Genomic DNA, 24,990 nt, shown 5'->3' with positions numbered 1-24,990 from the left:
TACACTGGGTGATGAGCACACAGCACTGCTCTCCTCTGTACACTGGGTGATGAGCACACAGCACTGCTCTCCTCTGTACACTGGATGAGCACACAGCTCTGCGCTGTCTGTACACTGGGTGATGAGCACACAGCACTGCTCTCCTCTGTACACTGGATGAGCACACAGCTCTGCGCTGTCTGTACACTGGGTGATGAGCACACAGCACTGCTCTCCTCTGTACACTGGATGAGCACACAGCACTGCTCTCCTCTGTACACTGGGTGATGAGCACACAGCACTGCTCTCCTCTGTACACTGGATGAGCACACAGCTCTGCGCTGTCTGTACACTGGGTGATGAGCACACAGCACTGCTCTCCTCTGTACACTGGATGAGCACACAGCACTGCTCTCCTCTGTACACTGGGTGATGAGCACACAGCACTGCTCTCCTCTGTACACTGGATGAGCACACAGCACTGCTCTCCTCTGTACACTGGATGAGCACACAGCTCTGCGCTGTCTGTACACTGGGTGATGAGCACACAGCACTGCTCTCCTCTGTACACTGGATGAGCACACAGCTCTGCTGTCTGTACACTGGGTGATGAGCACACAGCACTGCTCTCCTCTGTTGTGCTCTGAGCAGGCAGCATGCTCGGTGGGCGGGGCGTGGGGGCGGGGTCAGGCAGGAGGGGCGGGGCCGGGGCGCTCTGACTACCTTGCTGAGTGCTCCCGGTGAGGAGGTCACTTGTAGTGACTGCTGCTCGGGGAGAGAGCGAGAAGACGACAGACTAGGAGTCGGCGCTATGAGGCAGCCTCCCTCCTGGACGCTCATCATGGGCTGGGATGCGCTGTGCCTGCTGCTGCTGGTCACCTATCACACAGGTCAGCTGCACTTTTGGGCATTTTACTGCTGGCAGGGACTGTCACCCATCAGTCTGCGCCCCCTGCAAACTTTGTTAACCCCGAGCTGGAGATCGCCTGGTCCTGTGGAGCTGACTGGTCGTGCTGGCAGGCAGGGGGTTAATCCCTGCGTTGATCACCTTATCTAGACTCTTTGTGCCGGCATGTAATTATTAACGTCCTGCTCTACCAGGCTGCTGACTGGCGTGTCATGTAGGTTGGCGGCTTGCATGTGGAAGGACACGTTCCCCCAGTAGGAGGTCTGGCACTTGTAGTTCCACAGCAGCAGGCAGCTGAGCAGTGAATTGCTGGTGGAGACTTTTGGAGCTTTTACAAATACTTTGCATTGTGTGACATCATGAGGATGACTGACTGCTGATGTAGGTGACTGGGGGGATGCAGTCAGGTTGGTCTTGCCATAGAAACCCTCTCTGTAGATCTGAACACTTAGATATTGCTGATTTGTATGCAGAAAATCCACGTGAAATCCATACTGTGTATAGTGTTTTTGTTTTTTTTTCAAATTTTATCTGATTTTGGTTCAGATTTTCAGTTTACCCTATGGGGAAAATCGCTCCATAAAAAGTGCGTAATCGCAGATAGAGTTGACAGAGTTGATAGAGTTTCAGATCCACACAGAGGGTAAATTTCCGCGAAATATGCAGTGTGTATGTAAGATATAGAAAATGTCAGTCACTTTGCACAACAAACAGCAGGTAATCCGGATTGTGTGCAGTTACCCCTGTGGATCCCGTTTGTCCTCAGGGCTCAGTGCTATCGATGTGTCTGATCACATTGGGGTCCAGCATTTCTGTCGGGGTTTCTGACCACTTGATGGCTGGAATAACAAGCTGCAAGACTGTCCTTGTTGTCCAAAATTCGGACCCTATTCTGGCACTTTGAAAAATTGCAGCTCATAGCTAGCACAGCTCCGTTATAAACTGAAGCCACGCCGCTTTATTATTGTCTGACATGTGGAAGATGCAAACATTGTGGAAATGATGGGAAAAATCACTGAAATCAGTGCCCTTTCCTTAGGATGGTAGAAAAATCTATTGTCCTGTCTGGGGAAAACCTTTATATCTGGGGTCAAAGATTTGGCAGATCGAGACCTCTGTACTGGTAATTCCTGTGTAAAAATGGGCAAAATTATTAGCAGAAAAATCTCTAAAGTTGTCCCTGGTTCAGAGATGATGCTTCAGGCTGACAAGGACAATGACTTCTTATGCCAGTTTTTCCCGTAAAATGATTCCCACGATAGTAACATTATTTGGAGTTGATTGATTGGAACCTGGTTCTGGTTTTGGGTAAAGCCAGTCTCCTAGTAGGTATTCCTGGTGCCCTGGGGCAGACTGCTTTTTGCGTACACTTTACAAGTACCATCATTAACCGTATCCTGCTGAAGACTCATAAACTTACTTACCAGTAATTTGCATTTTATAACGACCGTGTGTTGTGTGCCAGCAAAATCATGTCATGCTCTGCGTGCAAGCCACCTAGGCAGGTTACATATGTCACCTAGCCAATGAATTAGCAATCTTCTGCCCTTCATTATTCATTGACCATCTGAGATCAGCTCATCTCACTTGACATGGTGACACCACTTCATCCATAGAGTGCGGCTAAGGCTTGAACGTTCAGGTAATTCAGGAATACCTGTTTGCCCTGAACCTGATGGAAAGGAGACTCTGTTATTAGGTCTGTCCTGGAATGTACCGCCGGTCAATTGGTCATTTGTGTCTGTTTTGTACTTCTGAATGGTTGCCTTGGAAGTGAATGAAAACTTAGTGAAACCTAAGACATCTACAAGGTCCTAGAACATGACTACCTTCCTTATGTTGTTACGGTGACCAGACTGGAGATAAGAGACTGGGACAACAACACAAATTGCCCCTTCCCTGCTCAGTAAACAACCTTCTACCATAGACCTTCTTTATGCGTCTTCTGGTCTTTCGCATAGCAGAGGGTGGACTGGTGGTTTACTGTAGGAGACCGCTAGGACTCTTTGTTCTGTTTTTTTTTTGATCATTCATTATAAGTGATCACTGGAGATTTCCTGGATTAGTGGCCTGTAAAGAAACATATAGGTGATTTAGGAAGCAGCCCGTAACAGCAGCACAGGGATTACGCTATTTACCCCATGGTGTGATTTTATCTCCCAACTCTACATTTATTCGTCTTTAGCCTTCCTTTGGAACTGCTGTTTCTGAAAGTTCTACATTTTTGCTCAGGGTGTACTAACGTACTGGGATTCATCTACTAATAATAGGCTTGGCAGAGGTTTGCAGTCATATGTGTAAATGCATAGATCATTTGCCATATGTCATATTTAGAAAGTAGTACCTAGATTTGAGTTTACACATTTACATATTGCCCATAGAGAGCCAAACAGACCCCAGCAGTAGGACCTACCAGTGCCACCTTCTGACAGCTAGCTGTGACACACCGGCAGATAACAGAAGGTGCAGGTCCACTTTAAGGTTCAGTACCAGCTTTAATTGTTCTAGAAACTTAGAGGGTACGGCCACATGTTCAGGTTTCTTGATACAGTTTTGGAAGTCAAAACCAGGAGAAAGTTCAATTAAGGCTACTTTAACACTAGCGTTTTAGTTTTCCGGTATTGAGATCCGTCATAGGGGCTCAATACCGGAAACAAAAACGCTTCAGTTTTGTCCCCATTCTTTGTCAATGGGGACAAAACTGAACTGCACAGAACGTAATGCTTCAAAATGCATTCCGTTCCGTTTAGTTGCGTTCTCATACCGGATAGAAAACCGCAACATGTTGTAGTTTGCTTTCCGTCCTGGGATGCGGAGCAAGACCGATCCGGCATGACCTCCAATGCAAGTCAATGGGGACGGATCCTTTTTCTCTGCCACAATAGAAAACGGATCCGTCCCCCATTGACTTTCAATGGAGTTCATGACGGATCCGTCTTGGGAATGTTAAAGATAATACAACCGGATCCGTTCATAACGGATGCAGATGGTTGTATTATCAGTAACGAAAGCGTTTTTTTGCTGAACCCTGCCGGATCCAGTAAAAACGCTAGTGTGAAAGTAGCCTAAGAGCAAGCATCATTTATACTTTCTCTCCTTTTATGATCAACTGATTTTCACTTCCGAAACTGTATGCAGAAACCTGACCGTGTGGCCATACTCAGATACCAATAGAACATTTACCGAAATAGTCCTGACTGGGTATGTTCAGGTGTGGGCAAACCAGGAGTGGACAATACTGAAGGCTTTAGGAGCTACTTAGTCCAAGATTCTTTTTTCTTGCCAGTGAGTCCTCCCATAGACATGAAGAGAAAACAACCCACGTAGCTTGGCACTAGCAGCAACTACCGAGGCACATTGTCTACCTGGCTCCTTAAATTACTCCTGCTTTGAAGTATTGACCAGTTTAACCATGTATACGAGTACCAGTCAGACCATGCTTAGTCTCTGTTTACTATTCATTTATTTGTAGACTGCATTAGTACTATTAAACCCATCATGGGACCTCAGCAGTAGGAGCTATTAAATGACACCTTCAGACACCTAGTTATGGGACACCAGCAGATAACAGAAGGCGTAGATCCACTTCAAAGGGGTTGTGGGCCTTTGGGAGGTTGTTTGGCAACCCTTCCTCCTGAGCAGGCCTGTGATGAAAAGCATACATATCTGCTCCTTCACTCTAAGTCCTCGGCTGCTCCGCTGGGCTCTCTGGATGTATACTATTTGATGCCACTGCAGCCAATCGATGGCCACAGCAGTCACCTGCTTACCTTGCATCACAAGACCATTAGTCATGAGACAAGCGGAGCATGTCACCAATGCTACCTGTGATTGGCTGCAATGGCGTCAAACAGGAAGTGAGAAGCAGGTAGGTATGTTTTTCTTCACAAGTCTGCTCCGAATGGGGGGGGGGGGTGGTTTCCAAGATCCCCCACCCCCGCCCCCCATGATTGTTCTAGAAGCTCAGAGGCTCCAGCGACATGGTCAGGTTTCAGCATGCAGTTTTAGAGGTCAGAACCAGGAGAAAATTAAAAAAAGATGTCATATCATCTATCCTTTTAATTTCTCACCTTTTAAGATGATTTTGGCAGAAACCTGACTGTGTGGTCGTACCCAGGTACCAATAGAACATCTACCAAAAGGGTTTTGTTGGTATGGAACCCATTATGTTTATTGACTGGGTACGTTCAGGTTTGGCTAAAGCAGGGTGGACAATGTACAGCAGGTTTTTGTTTACTGCCAGTGAGATCTTCCATAGACATCAAGAGAAAACAGCCCACATGGTTTGGCACCAGCAGTAAGCACCTAAGCACATTGGCTGCTCCTTAAGTTACCTTGACTTTGCGTTAACAACCAGTTTAACCATGTCTATGACTACCAGTCGGACTATGCTTTTTACAACAAATCGCATTTTACACGAAATGAGAGTCCAAGAACATGGTATATTTGGTGCTGTGTACCCCAGGTGTGTTCTGAAAACTATTCAATGTCCATTCTAGTAGAACTTAAATTTAGAATCATTATTAGTAACCACCCAGTTGTTTCCTGAAATATTGCCCTCAAAGGGTTAAATTGCCCTGGACGTGTGCTCTGTAAATTCAGTAACAATGCACGTCTGGCGAGCTGGCCACCTCACCATATATGAACAAGATTAGGTAACTTATTTGTTTTTTATTTTAACGTTTCCCGTTTTTATTATAGGGCCCAGGTTAATAAAAGCATAAAATGCAGGTTAAAGCCTAATTAGGGGGGTCAGCTAATGGAAGCTTCAAAGGGGAATGTGTTTGCATGTTCTAATCCTCTAAAAAACAAATATGAATAGGAATTTACAAGCAATCGCTGATCATTGTCAGAGTCTAGACCTAAAATCGGCATGCCATGTGCTCACTCAGGTAGCGTGCCTTCTGTACACACAAAATACATCTTAGACCCCAGAGGGCTTTTTTTAATGTGCGTAGTAAGTTAGCAGATGTAAACAGGAACCACATGACAGTTCTATGACTCAACTACAAAGTGTGGAGCTGGTGTGGAGCCAACTGTGGTCACATGTAGTGGTCTGCAACCTACAGCTTCCCACTGCCACAGATTGAAGACCACTAGTTTAGTAGTTCAGTTAAGTGTATGTCTTTAGTGCATACTGCATATGAGATTGGGGCTCCATGTAATAACACAGTTCAATGGTAGCAGTAGGTTTGGACCAGTTTAAAGTGAAGAATCGGTGTAGACATAATACCGTTTTACTGCCAGTAGCATGGCTGATGTAAATGAAGAAATGGTCAGCAAAAAATGATAAAACCTATTGCTTATCACTGCTATTCATCGCACTGTCATAAAAACTATTGATGGCACGATCGGTCACTGCTCCTGGTAGTGCTGGCTACTATTGCTGCGTAGTGCACTCGTGAGAGTCATCACCAGGCAACAGTGACACTGCTGCTCGCCTGCAGTGAGGATCGTTCTGATGGAAATGGCTCTCCTATCCGAGTTGCATGACTTTCCAGACCGCCGTTTGTTCATCAGTCATTTGAAAAGTCGTCGTGTAAAGAGACCTTTCCGGTTAAGTGCCTCTGATAAGTCATCGGTCGGCAGATCGGATCTTTTATGCCGGTATAAAAATGAGCACATCGCCTCGTGTAAACAGGGGACGTGCTGCCGACAATAACATAAACAAAGAGCCAAATGAATGATTCGATTGCTCATACGGCAGTCCTTTCCAGCAATCACCTGCCCATGGGAAAATCCTTAAACCAGCGCTGGTCAACGTGCTCGTTACTGGGAAGAAATTTGCCCATGTAAAGGACCGTCCAAAATGTGACTACTACAGACTGATTGCAAAAAATGTAAACACAGTAAGCAGTGTGTGCAAAATGTGTGTTTGCTTAGGAGTAGATAATAGTTTAGTTGAAATATTTGCTCTTGTGGAAATTGTCAGCATTCAGCAAATCTTTCTTCTCAAAAGTCTGGGAGTCAGGTTAAAGATTATCTGTTATGAGAGTTGCCTGGTTTACACGACCTGTTGTTACCTTTACTAAATGGGCATGATGAGGAAATCCAAAGGGTTCCTGTGATCAGCACTTCCCTTTATTAAGGTGGCTATACACAATTAGATAAAAGTAGGCAGATGATTGCCAACAGTTGAATGTATGGACGTCTGATTTTGCCAATGCAGCTATTCAGATCCCCCCCCCCCCCCCCCCCAACTTGGCTGTTACATTCATTCTTTCCAGGACATTTCACAAAAAGATTGTTTGTGGACATGAGACTATCAAACCAAAATTTTGAGCACGTCCAACTTCTTTCCAGATGACAACCTTGTGTTGTTTGTGATAGTTTGTTGTTGAACATGACCAGATGAACAGTTGTTTTGGTTGAAATTGTCCATCTTGACCAACTTTAGACCACTGTGTACTGTGGTGATCAGCAAGTCTCTGCTCTTAGACATTAGTGAACACCCTATTGATTTTATTTGACCATGAATGTCCCTCACCAGTGGGGACCCTCTCGATCAGACAGTCTAATAAGGAGGACCCACAGTGTGACCCTCTAGATGCTTTTGTCAGTGAGTGTTACAAGCTGGCTCATTTTTATTGCACTTAGGCTCCTCAGAATAGAAGCAGAGTGAAGGAACTGCAACGTATCTAACAACTAGATCAGTTTTTGGCACTTTGAAGTTTAGAAACATTAACCATTTGCTGCATCTAGTCAGATAATCTATTAAATATAAGCCATGTATTAGTTCAAAGGGTTAAAATAATAGTAAATTCTTGTCCTCTCGCTATTTTTGCTAGGACCCTGCTGGGATATTCACTGCTTTATGCATTCAACTCATGATCATTTCCACCTGCTCGCAGATAGAGGTCAGCACAATGTACTATTAAATTGCACTGACCCTCTTGGTAGAGTATAATAGGGGCCTTCTACAAGCTTTGTCAATATGGCTGCCTCTAAAGTAAATCTATGCATGCTTATGGTTCAATCCAGTGTTCCTCAACTGCAGTCCTCAGGGCCCACCTCTCGGTCATGATTTGAGAATATCCCACAGAATGAATACCTGTGGTAAGTCCTGATGCATGGACACTAATTATATCACCTGCTCAATACTAAGGAAATCCTGAAAACATGACCGGCTGGTGGGCACTGAGGACTGGAGTTGAGAAATACTGGTTCAATCTACTGGCAAGAGACCTATTTACTGTTCAGTCATATCTTTGGCCAGATATATGTGTCCAAAATGTGCACCAGAGGTTGTTCCTACATCAGATGCGTTACTTGGTAGCAAAAAGCTAAGACTTTTTCTGTTTCTGCGACTCACTTAGGTTATATCTTCGCATAATTCTACGCTTTCCGTTAAAAAGAATCCTCGGAAATTCGGAAGAATGTTCTAATGAATACAGATTTCTATTATTTTCCTCTCTGAACAGCTCCGCCATTTGTTTCATTCTAACCTGTCTTGTGTGGATAATGCTGCCTATCAGTCAGATGTGCCAGGGGATCATTACGAGTGGCATTGTTCAAGGCACACTTCCCTTCGCTTTTACCTTCAATGCCCAGCCACAGCAGTAAAGGGTTATTTACATATCCCTATAATTTCTGTATAGTCCTTGATTGCATGATTTCTGTTTTCTGCTGAAGGCAACAGGTATATATTTATGGCAGTGTTTTGACAGCATGTGAGACAAGAGGCTTGATTTCCAACGTGCTTGTAATCACATGCGGTGTAAATGGCTTCTTTTACTTTGCCAGTAGTTCTGGAATCATGACCCTCGTTAAGTTTAGGAATGATTACCTTTTGGTCATAAGAGATGCCGTTTTATTTTTATGACACCAGCTCCTTCTATACGATGCCTCTTGGATGCTATTATGGGTAGTAATTGAGCATTGGTTTAATGACATAATTTGACTTTAGGGGAGCTGGCCTCGGCCTGAAACCACTAAGCGTCTTGCTTTGCAATGAAGAGAGAGTTAAGTGGACAGTAAATGTTAATTGGTCCTTGAAATCCTCTCGTTATCTGTAATGTCTACACTGACCATATCTATTTACATGTCTGCTCTGTCAGTGCTGCAGAACAGTGAACTGAGTAATGCCTTCATATTGGCCGGAGAAGGCTAATCTGCTTTATAAAGACATACACAATCTAATATTGCAAGGCATTAGGGAATATGTTGCTCTAAATACTACGCTTTAGAAGAGCTTGACTTATCTTCTTTGAATGAGCTACTTTCTTCAGATTGGAGGAAAGCGGATTTGTAGTCATACAAGATGGCTGACAGGGTTTGACTTGAAACTTGGCAAGCATGCCTATTGCCAAATTGGTTGGCATGCATAAGAGTGTTCATAGATTGAACTCCAAGCTATGGAGGAAAGATGATTTGTAGTCATCCCAATATCATGCAAGATGGCTGTCCGGCTTTGACTTGACTCTTGGCAAGCCTGCTTTTTGCCAAAAGGCTTGGCATTCATTCAGTGTAGGCAGATGGCACTTAATCTCGCTTAGAGTCTCCTCGCTTTGGTTGCCATAAGACAGTTTTTAGTTGAAACCATAGAATAATTTGTTTTGAAAGCTGCTGGGTGTGCGAAAGGCACCAACGTAACCCCCTGATATCTATTTTAGTGCCCATTCTCCCAAAACATTGGAAGTAATCCATGGTAAACCTAAAGTACGAAGATACAAGTGTGGTCTGGAAAATGGCGTCAAGTTGTATAAGTGCTGAACAACTACAGGGAGCTAGGTGCAACCACAAAATAGATTTCAGTCCCATAAGGTATTAGGATGATAAAAGTCTAAAACCACCCAATGGACTTTTAATCCTCATTTTTAGGATAAAATAGAAGAAAACTTTCAAAGCAAACATCTTGTAAAAGGTGGAGTGCCAGAGACAATGGTTCTTGTTACCGTAAGCATTAGAGATGTCTACAGAAACCCAGTGTTGGCCACAAACCACAGCTGGTACATTTCATGTTATTATTTTTACACCTTGCATTTTTCCACTTGCCTACATAGTAGATTTCAGGAATTTGACTCATTTCCCCAAACTTTATGTTATAAAAAAGACAACAGGAAACAAAGCATTCATAACATCCTTGATGAGTGGTCCTCCCCTCTCTATGAAAGTAGTCCTCATTAGCTGGGAAATGTCTTTCAGTTTGCTTAATCATAAGGAGCTTTGTCTTATACCATCCATTCTTAAAATAATTTTAGGAAACAGAACAAGTATTTTCAATTGTTATTCTTTCATTGTAGATATTTAGCCTAATGATATCAGTAATGCCTTTACAGTAGTAAGATAAAGAAATGTTAGTTTATATGACCTTGTGTACGGCTCACTAATAACATTTCCTGCGTCATTTAGAAATAGTTGTGTCTATACAAATTAGCAATATTCCATATAAATAGCTTTATGCCATGAACTTGAATAGTATGGGGATAGTAAACTCACACATCTGTACGATTAATAACAATTTCTATATGAGGTTTCCACTATGCCACCTATACCTAACTGAAAACAAGAGAAATATTGATAATACTCCTATTATTGATAATACTCCAGCATTAGTGGCTATCTTTCCATATAAAATACAGAAGGGCAGGTTATCGGTAAGTGCTAAAACCACATCTGCAGTATAGTAGGTGACTACACCAGCCTCCAGCAGATCATGAAGAGCAGGCATAGCCATCTGACGTCTACAGCATCATTGCTAAACAACTGGCCACATAACAACACTTGCTAGAATGTCCCTTTAGGGAATCTGAAGGATTTGTGGAGTGTCCTTTGACAAGGGTGATTGCTAGACGATTGGATCAGAGCATCCCCAAAATGGCAGGTCTTGTGTGGTGTTCCTGATGGTTAGGGTGGAAAGAAGGACAAGCAGTGAACCAGCGACAGGATCATGGGTGCTCATAATCTCATTGATGTGTGGACTAGGATGAGGGCCAGTCAACCTAGTCCAGTCTCACAGAAGAGCTACTGTAGCAAAAATTACAAAAAAAGTTGAAATTGTTTATGATGGAAAGATGTAAAAAAAAATGCAGCTTTTACATAAAGGGTTGGGTACCCACATGCAGGTCTGAGTGATTATATTGACCCCTATCAAACACCAAAAGCTCTCAGTACACATACCGCCTACCTTAAAATTGTTGCAGACCGAGACACCCCTTCATGGCATCTGTGTAATGTGCTAAAATTGTTTGTCCAGGATTTTACTATTGACGGTCTATCCTCAGAATAGGCCATTGGTATCTGATTGTGGGGGGCTTTCTACACTCTTCACCCCTTCTGATAAGCTATTTTGGGGTAGCTCCGGCACCAGAAGTCGCTGCCAGAACTACACAGCTTCATCCATTGTGTAGTGGATGAAGCTGGTTAATGAGAGTTGCTCCCATTCACTTTTAGTGCTGGAGGTATCCCAAAACAGCTGCTAAAATCTTGGTGCCAGATACCACAGAACGCCTTCAGGGATCTTGAGGAGTCCATGACTCAATGGACTCTGGAGACATCCCGAAATAGCTTATTGGCTGGGGTATGGAGTGTCGAACCCTCGCTGATCAGATATTGATGTTGTATCCTGAGAATAGGTCACCAACAGGAAAAGATTTGAAAACCCCTTTAAAGGGTCCGGTCCTAATATCTAAGTGCCAGATACCCAGGACACTTTCAGAGATCTAGGGGTGTCCATGCCTCGATCGGTTAGAGCCATCAATATTAGCCAGGTTTAATGTTTGTTATATACATATGTACAGTCTTTGGAATACATACCAAATATTTGTTTTAGTCATTTCCTTGCTTATTGTAAGTATTCCTGTGCATAGTTGTGTCTTATGAATGGTTATAAAGAATTTCACAGACAGATTATACAAAATAAACATTGCGGAGGTGCGACAATGGATTACATAGTCAGGGTTTGTTACCGTGAAATAGCTGTAAAACATGAGAGTACTATTTTCAGGTGTAACTCACGCTGCCTTTACGGATCAGCCACCTTGGAAATGTGCATTAACCCTCAGCCTCAGTTGTGTTCCACTTATAGTAACACCAGTATATAAGATGGCATTTGGTTAAGAATAGATAGAAATGTGCTTTGTCCCAGCTCTCAGACCCATGCAATATTCTTTTTTTCACCTCCATCCGTGACATGTACATATTGAGCTGCTAGATTATCATGCACGGATAACAACCTAAATCTTGTCCAGAACAGAGCTTTTTTTTCATGCTCCTGATACAAGGAGCTTTCTACCCATCATATAAATTGATTGAAATGGAACTCTTTATGAAAGTTTATGAAAGAGATATTCACGGAAGAATAAAAGGCATGTTCACTGGGCCTGAGTCAGTGCCATTAACATTTGATTATCTGCAGGAAGAAAACTTGTGATCTTGGGTTAGTTTTAAGTAAATAGTTCTGCCATTATTTGATATGTGATGCAATGTTATGTGCATCAAACTTATTCTAATATTTCAGTCTAACCTATGGAAACACATGGATTTTGCATAATAAACCACCAATACCTGGATAGAGAGCTGTTTTAGCTCATTCACACGTCCGCAAAATGGGTCCGCATCCTTTCCGCAATTTTGCGGAATGGGTGCGGACCCATTCATTCTCTATGGGGACGGAATGGATGCGGACAGCACACACTGTGCTGTCTGCAGCCGCAATTGCGGAGCGCGGCCCCGATTTTGGGTCCGCAGCTCCGCAAAAAGATAGAGCATGTCCTATTCTTGTCCGCAGCTTGCGGACAAGAATAGGCATTTCAATGGGGGTGCCGGGCTGGTGTGTTGCGGGTCCGCAACACACCACAGACGTGTGAATGCAGCCTGTAACAGCTTTACAGGCAATGCTTTTGTCAAAATTCTGCAGGTAGATTCGTCATTGAGCAGTCACGTCCATTTTGGCACGCCCAATGGCATGACTGATGTGCTAGTGAATGCTCAACATCAACACTTAAAGGGGTTTTCCAGGAATAAAGAAAATGAAAATACGTAACTATTACTTTAATATATATATATATTCCCAAATACCTTTCATTAGTTATAATGGCTCATTTTGTCTAGGGAGCAATGATTAGGAGAAACAAAATTGCTGCCGTCCTATTAGTCCGCACAAAACCTGTCCTAATCACACAGGAGGACAAGTTACTTCACAACACTGAGCTAAAGAGCTGCCTCATCCTCCTCTCTACTCTGACTGTCAGGGATTATGATCCTGAATACAGTTTAATATGATATTTAGCTGAATCTTTGTGGGAATGGAGTTCATGAGGAGACATGAAGTACAGAGAGGATGGACAGGACAGACTGTGGTAATGTGGGGCTGTGGTAATGGAGACTGCATACAAGTGCTGCTGCTCATTAGCCACATCTGTTCATGGACTCAATTCCAACAGAGATTCAGCTAAAGATCTTATCATCTGTATTCGGGATCATAATCCCTGACAAGCAGAGCAGAGAGGAGGATGAGGCAGCTCTTTACCTCAGTGTTGTAAAAGTAACTTGTCCTCCTGTGTGATTAGGACAGGTTTTGTGTGTACTAATAGGATGGCGCCATTTTGTTTCTCATAATTATTGCTTCCCAGACAAAACGAGCTGTTATAACTAATGTAAGGTGTTTGGTAATATATTTATAATGAAGTAATATTTAAGTATTTTCATATTCTTAATTCCCTATAACTTCCTGAAATCTGCCTGCGCTCTTGCTTTGTGTTTTCTGGGCATGCACAATGAAAATGGGTGTACTAGCCCATGCGCCAGATGCAGGGAGAGTTAGAAACACTGGCCCATTCCGAGCTCACAGTCATACGAGAGCAAATCACCAGTGCACTAGTAAACAAGGTAATGGGGGCTCATCCAGACACATTTTGGCTGCACGTTAATTTAAGAAAGTGTCAAAGAATGAAATGATGTCCCAGTGGCTTGCAGTGAATGCTTACAGTTTCAAAAGCCATTACATCACCGTATTACTGCCGGAACACAGGCAAAATGGTCTGAAGAAGGTCACCGACTGAAAACCTTCTCTTGCCTGTCATTGAGTTTTATCCATAATTAAAATCACAAACTTAAGCAGAAACTGGACTTAAATTTTTAACACATGCTAAGATGTCAGTACAGTCTGTTCCCGTGATGCCTTACCATTTATACATAAATCCTTGTGACAGGAACTCTTTAAGGGTGTGTCCACCATTCCAACCAATTACTGCTCCAATGCATCTACAGTAAAAAAGCAGCAGCTTGTCAAAAAAATCTTGATAATACAACCGCATGCATCCGTTCAGAACGGATCCGTTTTTATTATCTTTAACATAGCAAAGACGGATCCGTTCAGATAATACAACCGTCTGCATCCGTTCAGAACGGATCCGTTTTTATTATCTTTAACATAGTCAAGACGTCATGAACACCATTGAAAGTCCATGGGTGACGGATCAGTTTTCTATTGTGCCAGATTGTGTCAGTGAAAACGGATCCATCCCCATTCACTTACATTGTGTGTCAGGATGGATCCGTTTGGTTCACTTTCATCAGACGGACACCAAAACGCTGTGAAGCAGCATTTTGGTGTCCGCCTCCAGAGCGGAATGGAGACTGAACTGATGCATCCTTTTCCATTTAGAATGCAAACTGATCCGTTTTGGACCGCTTGGGAGAGCCCTAAACAGATCTCACAAATGGAAAGCCAAAACGCAAGTGTGAAAGTAGACTAACATGCATTTGGAACATCTATGTCCAGGACCTTAGTAAGTACTGTTGGTAAAAGGTTCTTCTGATCACTCAATTTGCATGGGCTGTTGAGAGTTTTAATCCAAAGTGGTTGACTACAGAGAATATGATAACTAATTATTTCTCGATGTGACGAGTTACACAGTTAGATTTCCGCCCAGTAACAAGCGCCGATCTGCTTGTTTCGGGACCTTCACCTGGGCAGATAATTGCCTGTACGAATGACTGTGTGAAGGTTTGGATTGTTTGTGCCGCTGTTTGTATACATTATTGTCACTTCCCCTGTCTACATGAGGCCATGTTTATGCAGTTTGGCGGCCGGCAACACGGGCCAGTGATTGACCTTGCCTTGTAAAGTACCTACCAGTGTTCCATATTCTCCAGATCAACATAGCGACAAAGTCATAGATGCCAACTGTTTGCTCATTAACAATGCATAGTTTTCACATGATGGCTTACAAACGTGTTGCCTACGGTATGTATCCTGAAGCAATATTAGAGTCATAAGACTTTTACTAGATTGTAATATAAGAATTGTATTACAATAAGAACTGTGTGTTGTCCTCATGCTACAGGTGAACATATTTTATCCGTCTTCCATTTCAGGCTGGGGAGAATTTGAGTTTAGTGTGCTTAAAGGGTGACTGTACTTTCACACTATTTAATTTCATAGAGAATGGTGTAACTAGCAGATTTGTAAATCTTGCGACTAAAAACACACCTGTGTTCGAAAATGTCTATATTTGCTACAAGAAGAAATAAAGTGCAATGAAGTTTCATCACTAGTGCTGGAACAGTTTTTTCCTATCTTGTATTAAAAAAAAAAAATTCTGCCTGCATCCACCTGAAAGAAAGCTGTAAAGTCATGACCACTAGGGGTCTCGCTTCCTCCTAACGTTCCGTCCACTGCCTGTTGTCAGTCAAGATCCTGCCCTGGTAACAGAGACTCAGAAGAAGTGGAGGTGTGTCAGAGCTAGCTGAGATCCTGAGCCTGATAAAAAAAAATAACTGCTTCGAACATCACAGGAGGATCCTGCTTTTCTGTAATTGTGATCTCCACCTCCTTATCTGTTCTGTGAGCCCCAGAGCTGAAAACAAACATAGTAGGAAGTAAAAGAAAGGATGTCACGGTTGTACACTGCTTGTAGACTTGCATAGAAGACATACTCCCCACTGCTTCTGAGTAAAATGCATCTAGCTGTGCAGCTGAAACTGAAAATTTTGTGGCTGAAAGAGACATTAGAGAAGCCTAAAAAACACTGGTTCCTTCACAGTTATGATTGTACAAAGAAGCACAGCCATTATGCAAACTTTTTTGGAAAACTCAGGGACACTTTAAAGAAGAACTCCGTTTTTTTATTTTTTTATTGTGCCCCTTTTTTGTAACTTACACACGGTAGTAGGCAGTGCAGTGAAAACCGTTATTGGCTGCTTTATTGTTGGATAAAATAACTCCGTTCCTGGTGCTACAGGATCAAGTGACCACTGGACTGATACATCGACTGCTGTAGGCATTTTACTTTTAATTTTGTGCTCCTTTTAGAACAATCCATTTAAGGATGCCCGCGTTAGTGATGACTCCTTACAATATCCTGGATGGTTATTTTGCTTGTCCACCAGCCATTACATGTTCGTATGTTTAATATATGAACTTGTAGCTTTATCCTTCATCATCTGCTGTCAGTATACATTTCTCTTTCCTCTTGGTGTTCCTTGGTGTTCAGCATTCATCAATACTGATCAATAGCGGAGGTGATGGTATGACACTCTTGTGAAATGGGGATACATTCCGTCACATTGCTGTTCATTACAATTCTAGTGGGACCTTGCATATTCAGATGGGAATGTAAATGGACAGCACTCGAAAATGAGGTGGGCGCATGAGGTCTGCCTCCTATTGTTTTTAATGGAAGGCAGCATTGCAGTTCAGGGGTCGGTGCGGACCGCGGCTGCTTGGCGGTGTCCACTCGCAGTTTAGCTCCTTTCAGAACGGGTCTGAGGCATCCAAATTGAACAACCACAGCAAGGTGGTATAACACAGCAAATATTGACTACGTCAAAATCCACTGTGTGAACGGACTCTGAATTCTGTCCCCTAGCAATTTCAAGAGAAGGCTGGCGCTGATACCAATCGGTTATGAAGAAGGGGCTGCGTGAAGTCACCCTTCATTTCAATCAATCTGAGCTCTGAAATAAGTGAGGGCTCTGCAGGATCCCTTTCTCGGATGAGTCAGGGCTTTCATGTTAGTCTACTTGCATTGTCCTAAAAGTGAGTTTAGACAATGATAAATTGAATATAAATGGGAAGTTATACTCGACAGGTTCACAGACAATCTCAGGACATAACATGACCTCCCACTTTGAATTACAAAAAATGGTTAAAAAAAAGCACAACAAGTAGTTTCCCACATGTGTGGGCAGTTTCATTCTACAGTATCCGAGAACACTCATTTTCAAAGGTCTTGTTGCTTGCGATAGAATTACATAATATTAAATAGCAAGAGGTAGACTGTGCAGGGCTGGGAATTTATTGCTGGATTAAAGCACCTGTCAAGTGTGTGACTTTTTCAATTATGACAGATTTTACAGTTCGTAAAGGTCTTTATGTTTTCTGCATTCTTGTTTGTGTGTGTTTTTCAATTATTAGTCATGGGCAGTTAAGATATATTTTTTGAAGACTATCATTTATTAGAATTTTAGTATTTTGGACTGTTGGCTACTTTCACACTAGCGTTAATGTTTTCCGGTATTGAGATCTGTTCATTGTCAATCGGGACAAAACATAACTGAACAGAACAGATTGCTCCAAAATGCATTCCGTTCTCATACCGGAGAGCAAACCGCAGCATGCTGCGATTTGCTTTCCGTCCTGAGATTGCGGAGCAAGACGGATCCGTCATGACCCACAATGCAAGTCAATGGGGACAGATCCGTTTTGACACAATAGAAAACGGATCTGTCCCCCATTGACTTTCAATGGAGTTCATGATGGATCCGTCTTTTGTTAAAGATAATACAACCGGATCAGTAAATATCGGATGCAGACGGTTGTATTATCAGTAACGGAAGCGTTTTTGCTGAACCCTGCCGCATCCACTATAAACACTAGCGTGAAAGTAGCCTAAGCAAGAAAGACGTGAATCTGTTCTCATAAACTCTAAAGTTTCTTATATCCTTATATTGGTTTGGTATAGAAAATAGAATCACCGGCTCTATGACAAACTACAATTCCTAGAACATCCTAATGTCCTTAGGCATGGCATTCTGGATGTTAAAGGGGTATTCCAGCCCAATACAAAAGGCAATACCAGGCCCAGCCCATGGACAGGTGTGGGGCTGTTTTTGGAATAAAGCAGCCATGTTTTTATAATGCTGGAGAACCCCAAAACGGATCCGCTGTGTTATTCCTAATGCAGGGCCTGAGAGGGCGGTGGTATACGACTTCTATCTTTGTGTTTTTCTAGTCCTTATGGCATGCTCTGCTGCCTCCGGCCCTGAGTGTTCCTTTAAAGGGGTTGTGCACCTTGGTGGGGGAAAGGGTTGTCAAACTTCCCACTCTTGGGCAGACCTGCGAAGTGAAGCATACTTACCTTCTTCCCGATGCTGGCCCCCCACTCCTCCTTCTGTTTTTACGCTGCTGCAGCCAGTCGCTGGCCGTATCGCTGACACACTCCTCTTGTGTCACATGACTATTTGACATGCCGCTGCGGCCAGCAAAACGGAAGTTGACATTCTGGGAGTGCAGGTAAGTAGGCTTCCATTTGCAGGTCTGCCAACATACCCCCAAAGTAAACAACCCCTTTAAGTTTTGAGATTTAAGATATCTGTAGTATATTTGGTTTTTGGAACATGCCTGCCACATGGAAGGGTTAGATAAATGTACTGTGTGCAGTTTTTTTTTTTTTTATTGTTTACTTTTACAGTTATAATTGAGTGATTTGGACGCACAATGTTATTATAATGTCCCGGAACTGAATAAATATTAAGTTAATAAGGCAACTACATTTCCTTTTGTAATTTTAATAACAAATACTCGCTGGCTGCCACCCCCTTATTCTATTGTTTGTCTGCTTGTGGAGTGGGCAGCGGGCCAGGCCAGCAGATTGGGCATTTCAGGTCTTTCCAGGTTTTCTGAGTGCATTATGATGGAGTATAATCCTTGTAGGGCTTAATTGACCGGCAGAGATGAGTTTGTATGGTATACAATTTCTAGCTGTCTTGTCTAGCGCATAGGTATACAATATATGGGTGATTGCATCTTCTTCTTTACACGTAGAGACATGAAACTCTCTTATATTCATGTGTTCTGATTTGATAATCCATAAAGCTTAGTTTTTCACTGCTTTCAGGATAAGTATTTACAATGCAACATTATATGGGGTTTTTCTATGCAGGGTTAATAAATCACCGGGAGAGCCAGCTCGTGGGAACAGGGTTTTATTGATAAGAGGTGATTATTTTTAGGACTGGGCATACATTTAACAACCGTCTTGATGATTGAGATTGAGACAGACCAACTGTTTAGGGCAATAAAAAATAAAAAATAATCTTTATGGCTTCTGTATTTCAGCATATGTTTCATATTATATAAGTAGCATTTTACTGAATTTCATGGAAGTTAAATTATGGAAGTTACATGAGGAAGTCATTTAAGTTGGTTAATTTGTAAGCGCAGGAAAAATAAAAAAAATGTAAATTATTTTCACAGTGTAGTTGAATTAGTCTTAGTTTTTTTTTCAGACACATGAAAACAATAGCCATGCAAAACGCAGCTAGATTTAATTTTCCAACGTCATTACATATATAACCATGCAATTAAGTAGGATTGCTCTAACACCATTGGTAGCAAATGTATAGAACAAATGGCGCTGAGTCCAGTTATGTAATTGGTGTCTTCTTACTCACTTGCTTTCTGATGCAGTGCTCCTGCAAACCGGCAGTAAAATGCATTGAGAGGACTCCTCCAGGAGTCCTCTCTATTATGTTTGTGAGCTCAGGAGTCCTCTCAATGCATTTTATTGCTGCTTTGAGGAGCACAGACACCAATAGTTATGTAGTTATGTAATGATGACTATTTACTAACTAATTGTCTTAGATAAATTGATTTCTAAGATTCTCATAGCTTTATTGTAGAAGAGTCCATATTCCTGCTGGTTTAGACATCCTGAGCTTTAAAGACAGAGGATAATTGATAAGTTGCACATTCTGAGAACTGATATCTGTGAAATATGAAGGTGGTCATACACATTAGTCTACTAAACGAACATTCGCCGGTTAAAATTGAACAACAAATGATTGTTTTACCTGGCCGATGATAGACCGTTATTATCTGAAAGGAAGGCGGCTGTGTTATTATTTTCGTCTGATAGTCGGACAAAGGGTCGTCCATCACCCGATTTCATTGAACAGTCAATATGGAGTAAAATGTGTATGTCCATGTCTGCAAAATGGTTGTTTGTTGAACTGCTGTTCAACCATCAACCAAGTTCTATCTAATGTGTATGATCAGCTTTAGTTGTGAAAACTGCTTATCTTGCTACTTCTGCAGCCTTGGAGATAAATCATCATAGAAAACAGAAGAGATGATGATGGTCATCTTAAAGGTGTTGTAATACTGATATGATAACAGTTTACCTTGACTAAATACATCACACACTCAGCATGCATGGTTCTTGAGATTTATTTATCCCTGATAGAACTGTCTGAAGAAGTGAACACGTTAATGATGGGAGTTTAGGGCTTATGGGTCACCTGCAAGTATGGAAGTCAATGGAATCCCATTGATTTCACTAGCAACCCAAAATGTAAGGCTTCTTCTGTGGTTCCTCGAAGAATTTAAGTTGTGGAACTACTAATGCAGTTACAAGTGTCATGTCAAGTAGAAACTGAACTGGGCTCTCCTGGGGTTGCATACTTCATAGTAAAGCTGCTTTCACACAGTCAGTGTTCGGTCATTGTTTTGCATCAGGGATTGTGAGCCAAAACCAAGTGCAAGTGTAAAACGCAGATGAGGTCCAAACCATTCCATTGTACCGTATGTCTGGGTAGTCTTCTCGCCTGGTTTTTGCTCATAGTCACCGATGGGAATAACTGACCAAATAACTGAAGTGTGAACTCAGCCTTACTCCTTACTTACTCAAACACTGATTGTGTGAAAGCAACCTAAGTGTGTCTTTCTTTCGAGCACTAAGTGTGGCTAAGTTTCTTTCGAGGACTTTTAAAGGAGTTGTCTGAGTTATCTGCCATGTGCCACTAAATGACTTAAAATAATAATAAAAAAATCTTATACTCACCTGTTTCACCCCTGCAGCTCTGGTCCTCCTCTTACGGTTTATATATAAGGCTGCAGCAGTGATGTGCAGGTATGTGGCACATGGACCTCTGCAGCCAGTCACTGTCCTTAGCAATCTCATGCCATAAACCTCTGAGGACAGTGATTGTCTGCTAATCTGTATACAAACAGCGGTAGGGGAACCGGAGTGGCGGGATAGAAACAGGTGAGTGTTATAGATTTTAAAAATAACTTAGACAATCCCTTTAGACTGGCCATAAACATTAAATAAATGTCAGCAGAACCATCGGATGTGTATGGGGGTCTACCAATTCTTTCTCAATGGCAGATGTCAGGTAGATATGATCAAGCTATTGGATTTCAACTACCCGATCCTTTGTTTTTTGGTGAGCTAAGATGATGCCAAGGGTGTCTGGAGTGAACATTTGGGTGTGGAGGGCTGAATGGGCATTGGTGTGGTTGGCCTTAGCCTTACTAATGGGTTAGAGCTCAGAATTTGGGTGCAAGCTCCTATTTTTCTGATGAACAAATTCTTTCTCTTATTACATGTGATAAGTGGATACATGATTTTGTGTAATCCCTAAAATGACCATTTAGATGTGAACCATATCCAAGGACGTTTAAAAGGGAGTAGTTGGCATATTGCAATTTTATTATGTTGTAATATCTGAACTGTGGGTTTGTTCATAGAATCACTCAACTACATTGGCATGTACCCCACAGGAAAAGAGTCATGCAGATGCTAGACAGTAGTTTCCTGGTAGTTGAACGTAGAGCGCTATAAATCTGTCTTCATTCTTAGTTTCTGTGGTGGTGTCCAAACCATATCTGGGGTTTGGATGTGAAGATAAGAGAGATAAGTAAACATATAGCAATGGGCTGTAAAAACATATGTTGTATTAGTCAAAGCTACATTTTGAAAGAGCTACTTTTGAAGAAGTTGGGCTTTGTTCACCTCTTTTGTACCTTTGGTAGCACATGGTGATATACTGCCATTTAGTCCTTAGTACCACTGATTCGGTCTGTTTTTAGTATTATATTCCAGATATCGAGCACAACTGCATGCCTCTTTGTTCTTGTGTTCCTAACTGTTCACGCTAACTTCTTGTCTAATTTTGATGACCAGATAGCGGTCAAATTGATTTATCTGTATTTTCATGGAGTCCGTATCATTGCGCAAATAGAATATTTTTCATTAGTATAATATGGCCGGATATTCTGACAATTTTTTATGGTGGCTTTATGTAAGTATTTACTTTAATGAAGTTACCTTTTAGCACAACATTTGAAAACCATGTAAATGTATGTACATTGGTAACAAAAGCCATGTAAAGGCTAATTCTCGGCATAAACCATGACTGGAGCAGGAATCCTTCTTATGAAGAATACCTGAGATGAATGGACCTGTGTATTTCTCCCATCACACAAAATAATACAAAATATCTCTGTTTGTAATTGCTCAGCTAAGATGATCATCCTAGTGATGATTTGCTTAAATTCTCTAGGAAACCAACAGTGGCATTTGACCCAAGAGTGACGTGCTGCTTGGGTACAGCAATAGAAGAGGTTCAGAAGGTTGTCACTAAGAAAAACACTTATTTACAATCATTTCATTTATCACTTTGAAATATTTGTTTCGCTCTGGTTATTTGGGCTGAATGAATAGCACATTGTTACTGTCTATGACCTTTAAGCAGTTTTCTACGTTATGTTATTTTTGCTCTGATATCAGCTTGTTATATAAATTATTCCTCATTTGTAAAATCTCAGTTTCTGTCTTTAGCAGCATTTGGGGATTTTAATATATATTTTTTATTTTGCAGCAGATTCCTCTCCTACAATATCTGTCTCTGGAAGGCAACTTGTGAATGCAGGAGACACATTCAAGGTGTCTTGCACAGATTCTGCCCCAGTAGAATGGTACATTCAAAAGCTGGGACATGGTAAGAAGCCAAGGCCTGTTATTCGCTCACAACAGAAATCCTTCAGTGGAGGGTCCAACCTCATAATCTTAAAGGCAGAACGGAAACATACCGGAAAATACATCTGCGCCAATAAAGGTGTCAACCCTACAGATAATAACGCCATCTATCTCTTTGTCAAAGGTAAGTCCCTTGTGTACTGCACACTACTGTCATTTCATCCAACATTTGGGAAACATGCTCGCAGTAAATGGACTTTAATAAAATTGGTCCAAACAGCTATGTTTGTACTACAGATGGAAAGATATTAAAGGGCATCTGTCACCAGATTGATGAGCATTAATCCAGCTGTAATGCTTTTAGTCCCATTTCTTTATTTAGGTTTAATGTGTACAAAAACATTCTTTTATAATATGTAAATGGACCCCAGGTGCAACGACAGGGGTGCAGTTGCACCCAGAGGCTCCCTGCCTGCTTTGCTGCCCTCCACCACTAAGGGTCCATTCACACGTCCGCAACGTGTTTTGCGGATCAACGGATCCGCAAAACACGGACAGCGGCAATATGCGTTCCACATTTTGCGGACCGCACATTGCCGGCACTAATAGAATATGCCTATTCTTGTCCGCAATTGCGGACAAGAATAGGACATGTTCTATTTTTTTCCGGAACGGAATTGCGGACCCGGAAGTGCGGGTCCACAATTCCATGTCCGGGCAGCACATCGTGCTGCCCCATAGAAATGAATGGGTCCACAATTCCGTTCCGCAAAATGCGGAACTAAATTGCGGACGTGTGAATGGACCCAAAGACTGACAGTCACGGCAGGGAAAACATATTCACGCCAAGCAAGTGCGGATGCGGTGCGATTTTCACGCATGGTTGCTAGGTGACGATCGGGATGGGGACCCGATCATTATTATTTTCACTCATAACATGGTTATAAGGGAAAATAATAGCATTCTGAATACAGAATGCATAGTGATATAGCGCTGGAGGGGTTAAAAAAAAATAAAAAAATTTAACTCACCTTAATCCACTTGCTCGCGCAGCCGGCATCTCTTTTGTCTTCATCTTAGCTGTGTGCAGGAAAAGGACCTGTGGTGACGTCACTCCGGTCATCACATGATCAATCACCATGATAAAAGATCATGTGACGGACCATGTGATGACCAGAGTGACGTCACCACAGGTCCTGTTCCTGCACACAGCTAAGATGAAGACAGAAGAGATGCCGGCTGCGCGAGCAAGTGGATTAAGGTGAGTTAAATTTTTTTAAAAAAAAATTTAACCCCTCCAGTGCTATTTTACTATGAATTCTGTATTCAGAATGCTATTATTTTCCCTTATAACCATGTTATAAGGGAAAATAATACAATCTACAGAACACCGATCCCAAGCCCGAACTTCTGCGAAGAAGTTTGGGTACCAAACATGCGCGGTTTTTCTCACGCGAGTGCAAAGCGCATTACAATGTTTTGCACTCGCGCAGAAAAATCTCGCATGTTCCCGCAACGCCCGTGTGAAAGAGGCCTAGTACAAGAAGAGTTGTGTTTCTGTACTCAGATTTGATATGTGTGTGTATATATATGTTTATATAAATGGTCTTTATATTATATAAACTATATATATTTGATTATGCTCTGTTCTATGAAAACATTAAAGTAAAACCCACAATTTACAATACAGGAACAATGGAAAAATTATGGTTAAGCTGCTAAAATGTAATATTTATTCCAAGATGATAAAACAAATCAATGTATGCGAAGAGGTAACGCATTTCGCACCTGTTAGTTCTTAATCATGTTTTGTTTGTTTCACACTTTTCAATAACTGGTATTTGTCAAATCATAGTCCCTGTGCTTATTTCAGATTTAAGCAACCCATTCCTTGAGTTTCCGATATATTATGATGTGAGAGAAGGTGAAGATATTTCCGGCATCTGTTTTGTCTCCGACTCGGAAGTTACAGATTATTCTATTAGAAAATATGACAAATCCCCCCTGCCCAAAGGTTTTGTGTATGAAAGTGACATTGAAAACGGCATTACCATAAAAAATGTACAGACAAATTTCATCGATTACTATGTGTGTTCTGTGAATCAAAATGGAGTTGTTAAGACCTCCCAGGAGTTTAGATTGGTGGTGACTCCAGGTGAGTTAGATACATCCATATCT

General features: G+C 41.9%; 1 protein-coding gene across 1 annotated transcript in view; it reads left to right on the top strand.

Moving 5' to 3' along the window:
* Positions 1-748: 748 nt before the first annotated feature.
* The window catches only part of KIT (KIT proto-oncogene, receptor tyrosine kinase), a 53,340-nt gene continuing 29,098 nt past the window's right edge, over positions 749-24,990 (top strand). Inside the window, 3 exon segments of the mRNA XM_040418855.1 lie at positions 749-869; positions 22,715-22,996; positions 24,686-24,967. Of these exon segments, the coding sequence (XP_040274789.1) occupies positions 791-869; positions 22,715-22,996; positions 24,686-24,967 (643 nt within the window). The 5' untranslated portion in view covers positions 749-790.

This window comes from Bufo bufo, chromosome 2 (genome assembly GCF_905171765.1).
Source record: "Bufo bufo chromosome 2, aBufBuf1.1, whole genome shotgun sequence".
NCBI lineage: Eukaryota > Metazoa > Chordata > Amphibia > Anura > Bufonidae > Bufo > Bufo bufo.
This window is presented reverse-complemented; position numbering and strand designations above follow the sequence as displayed.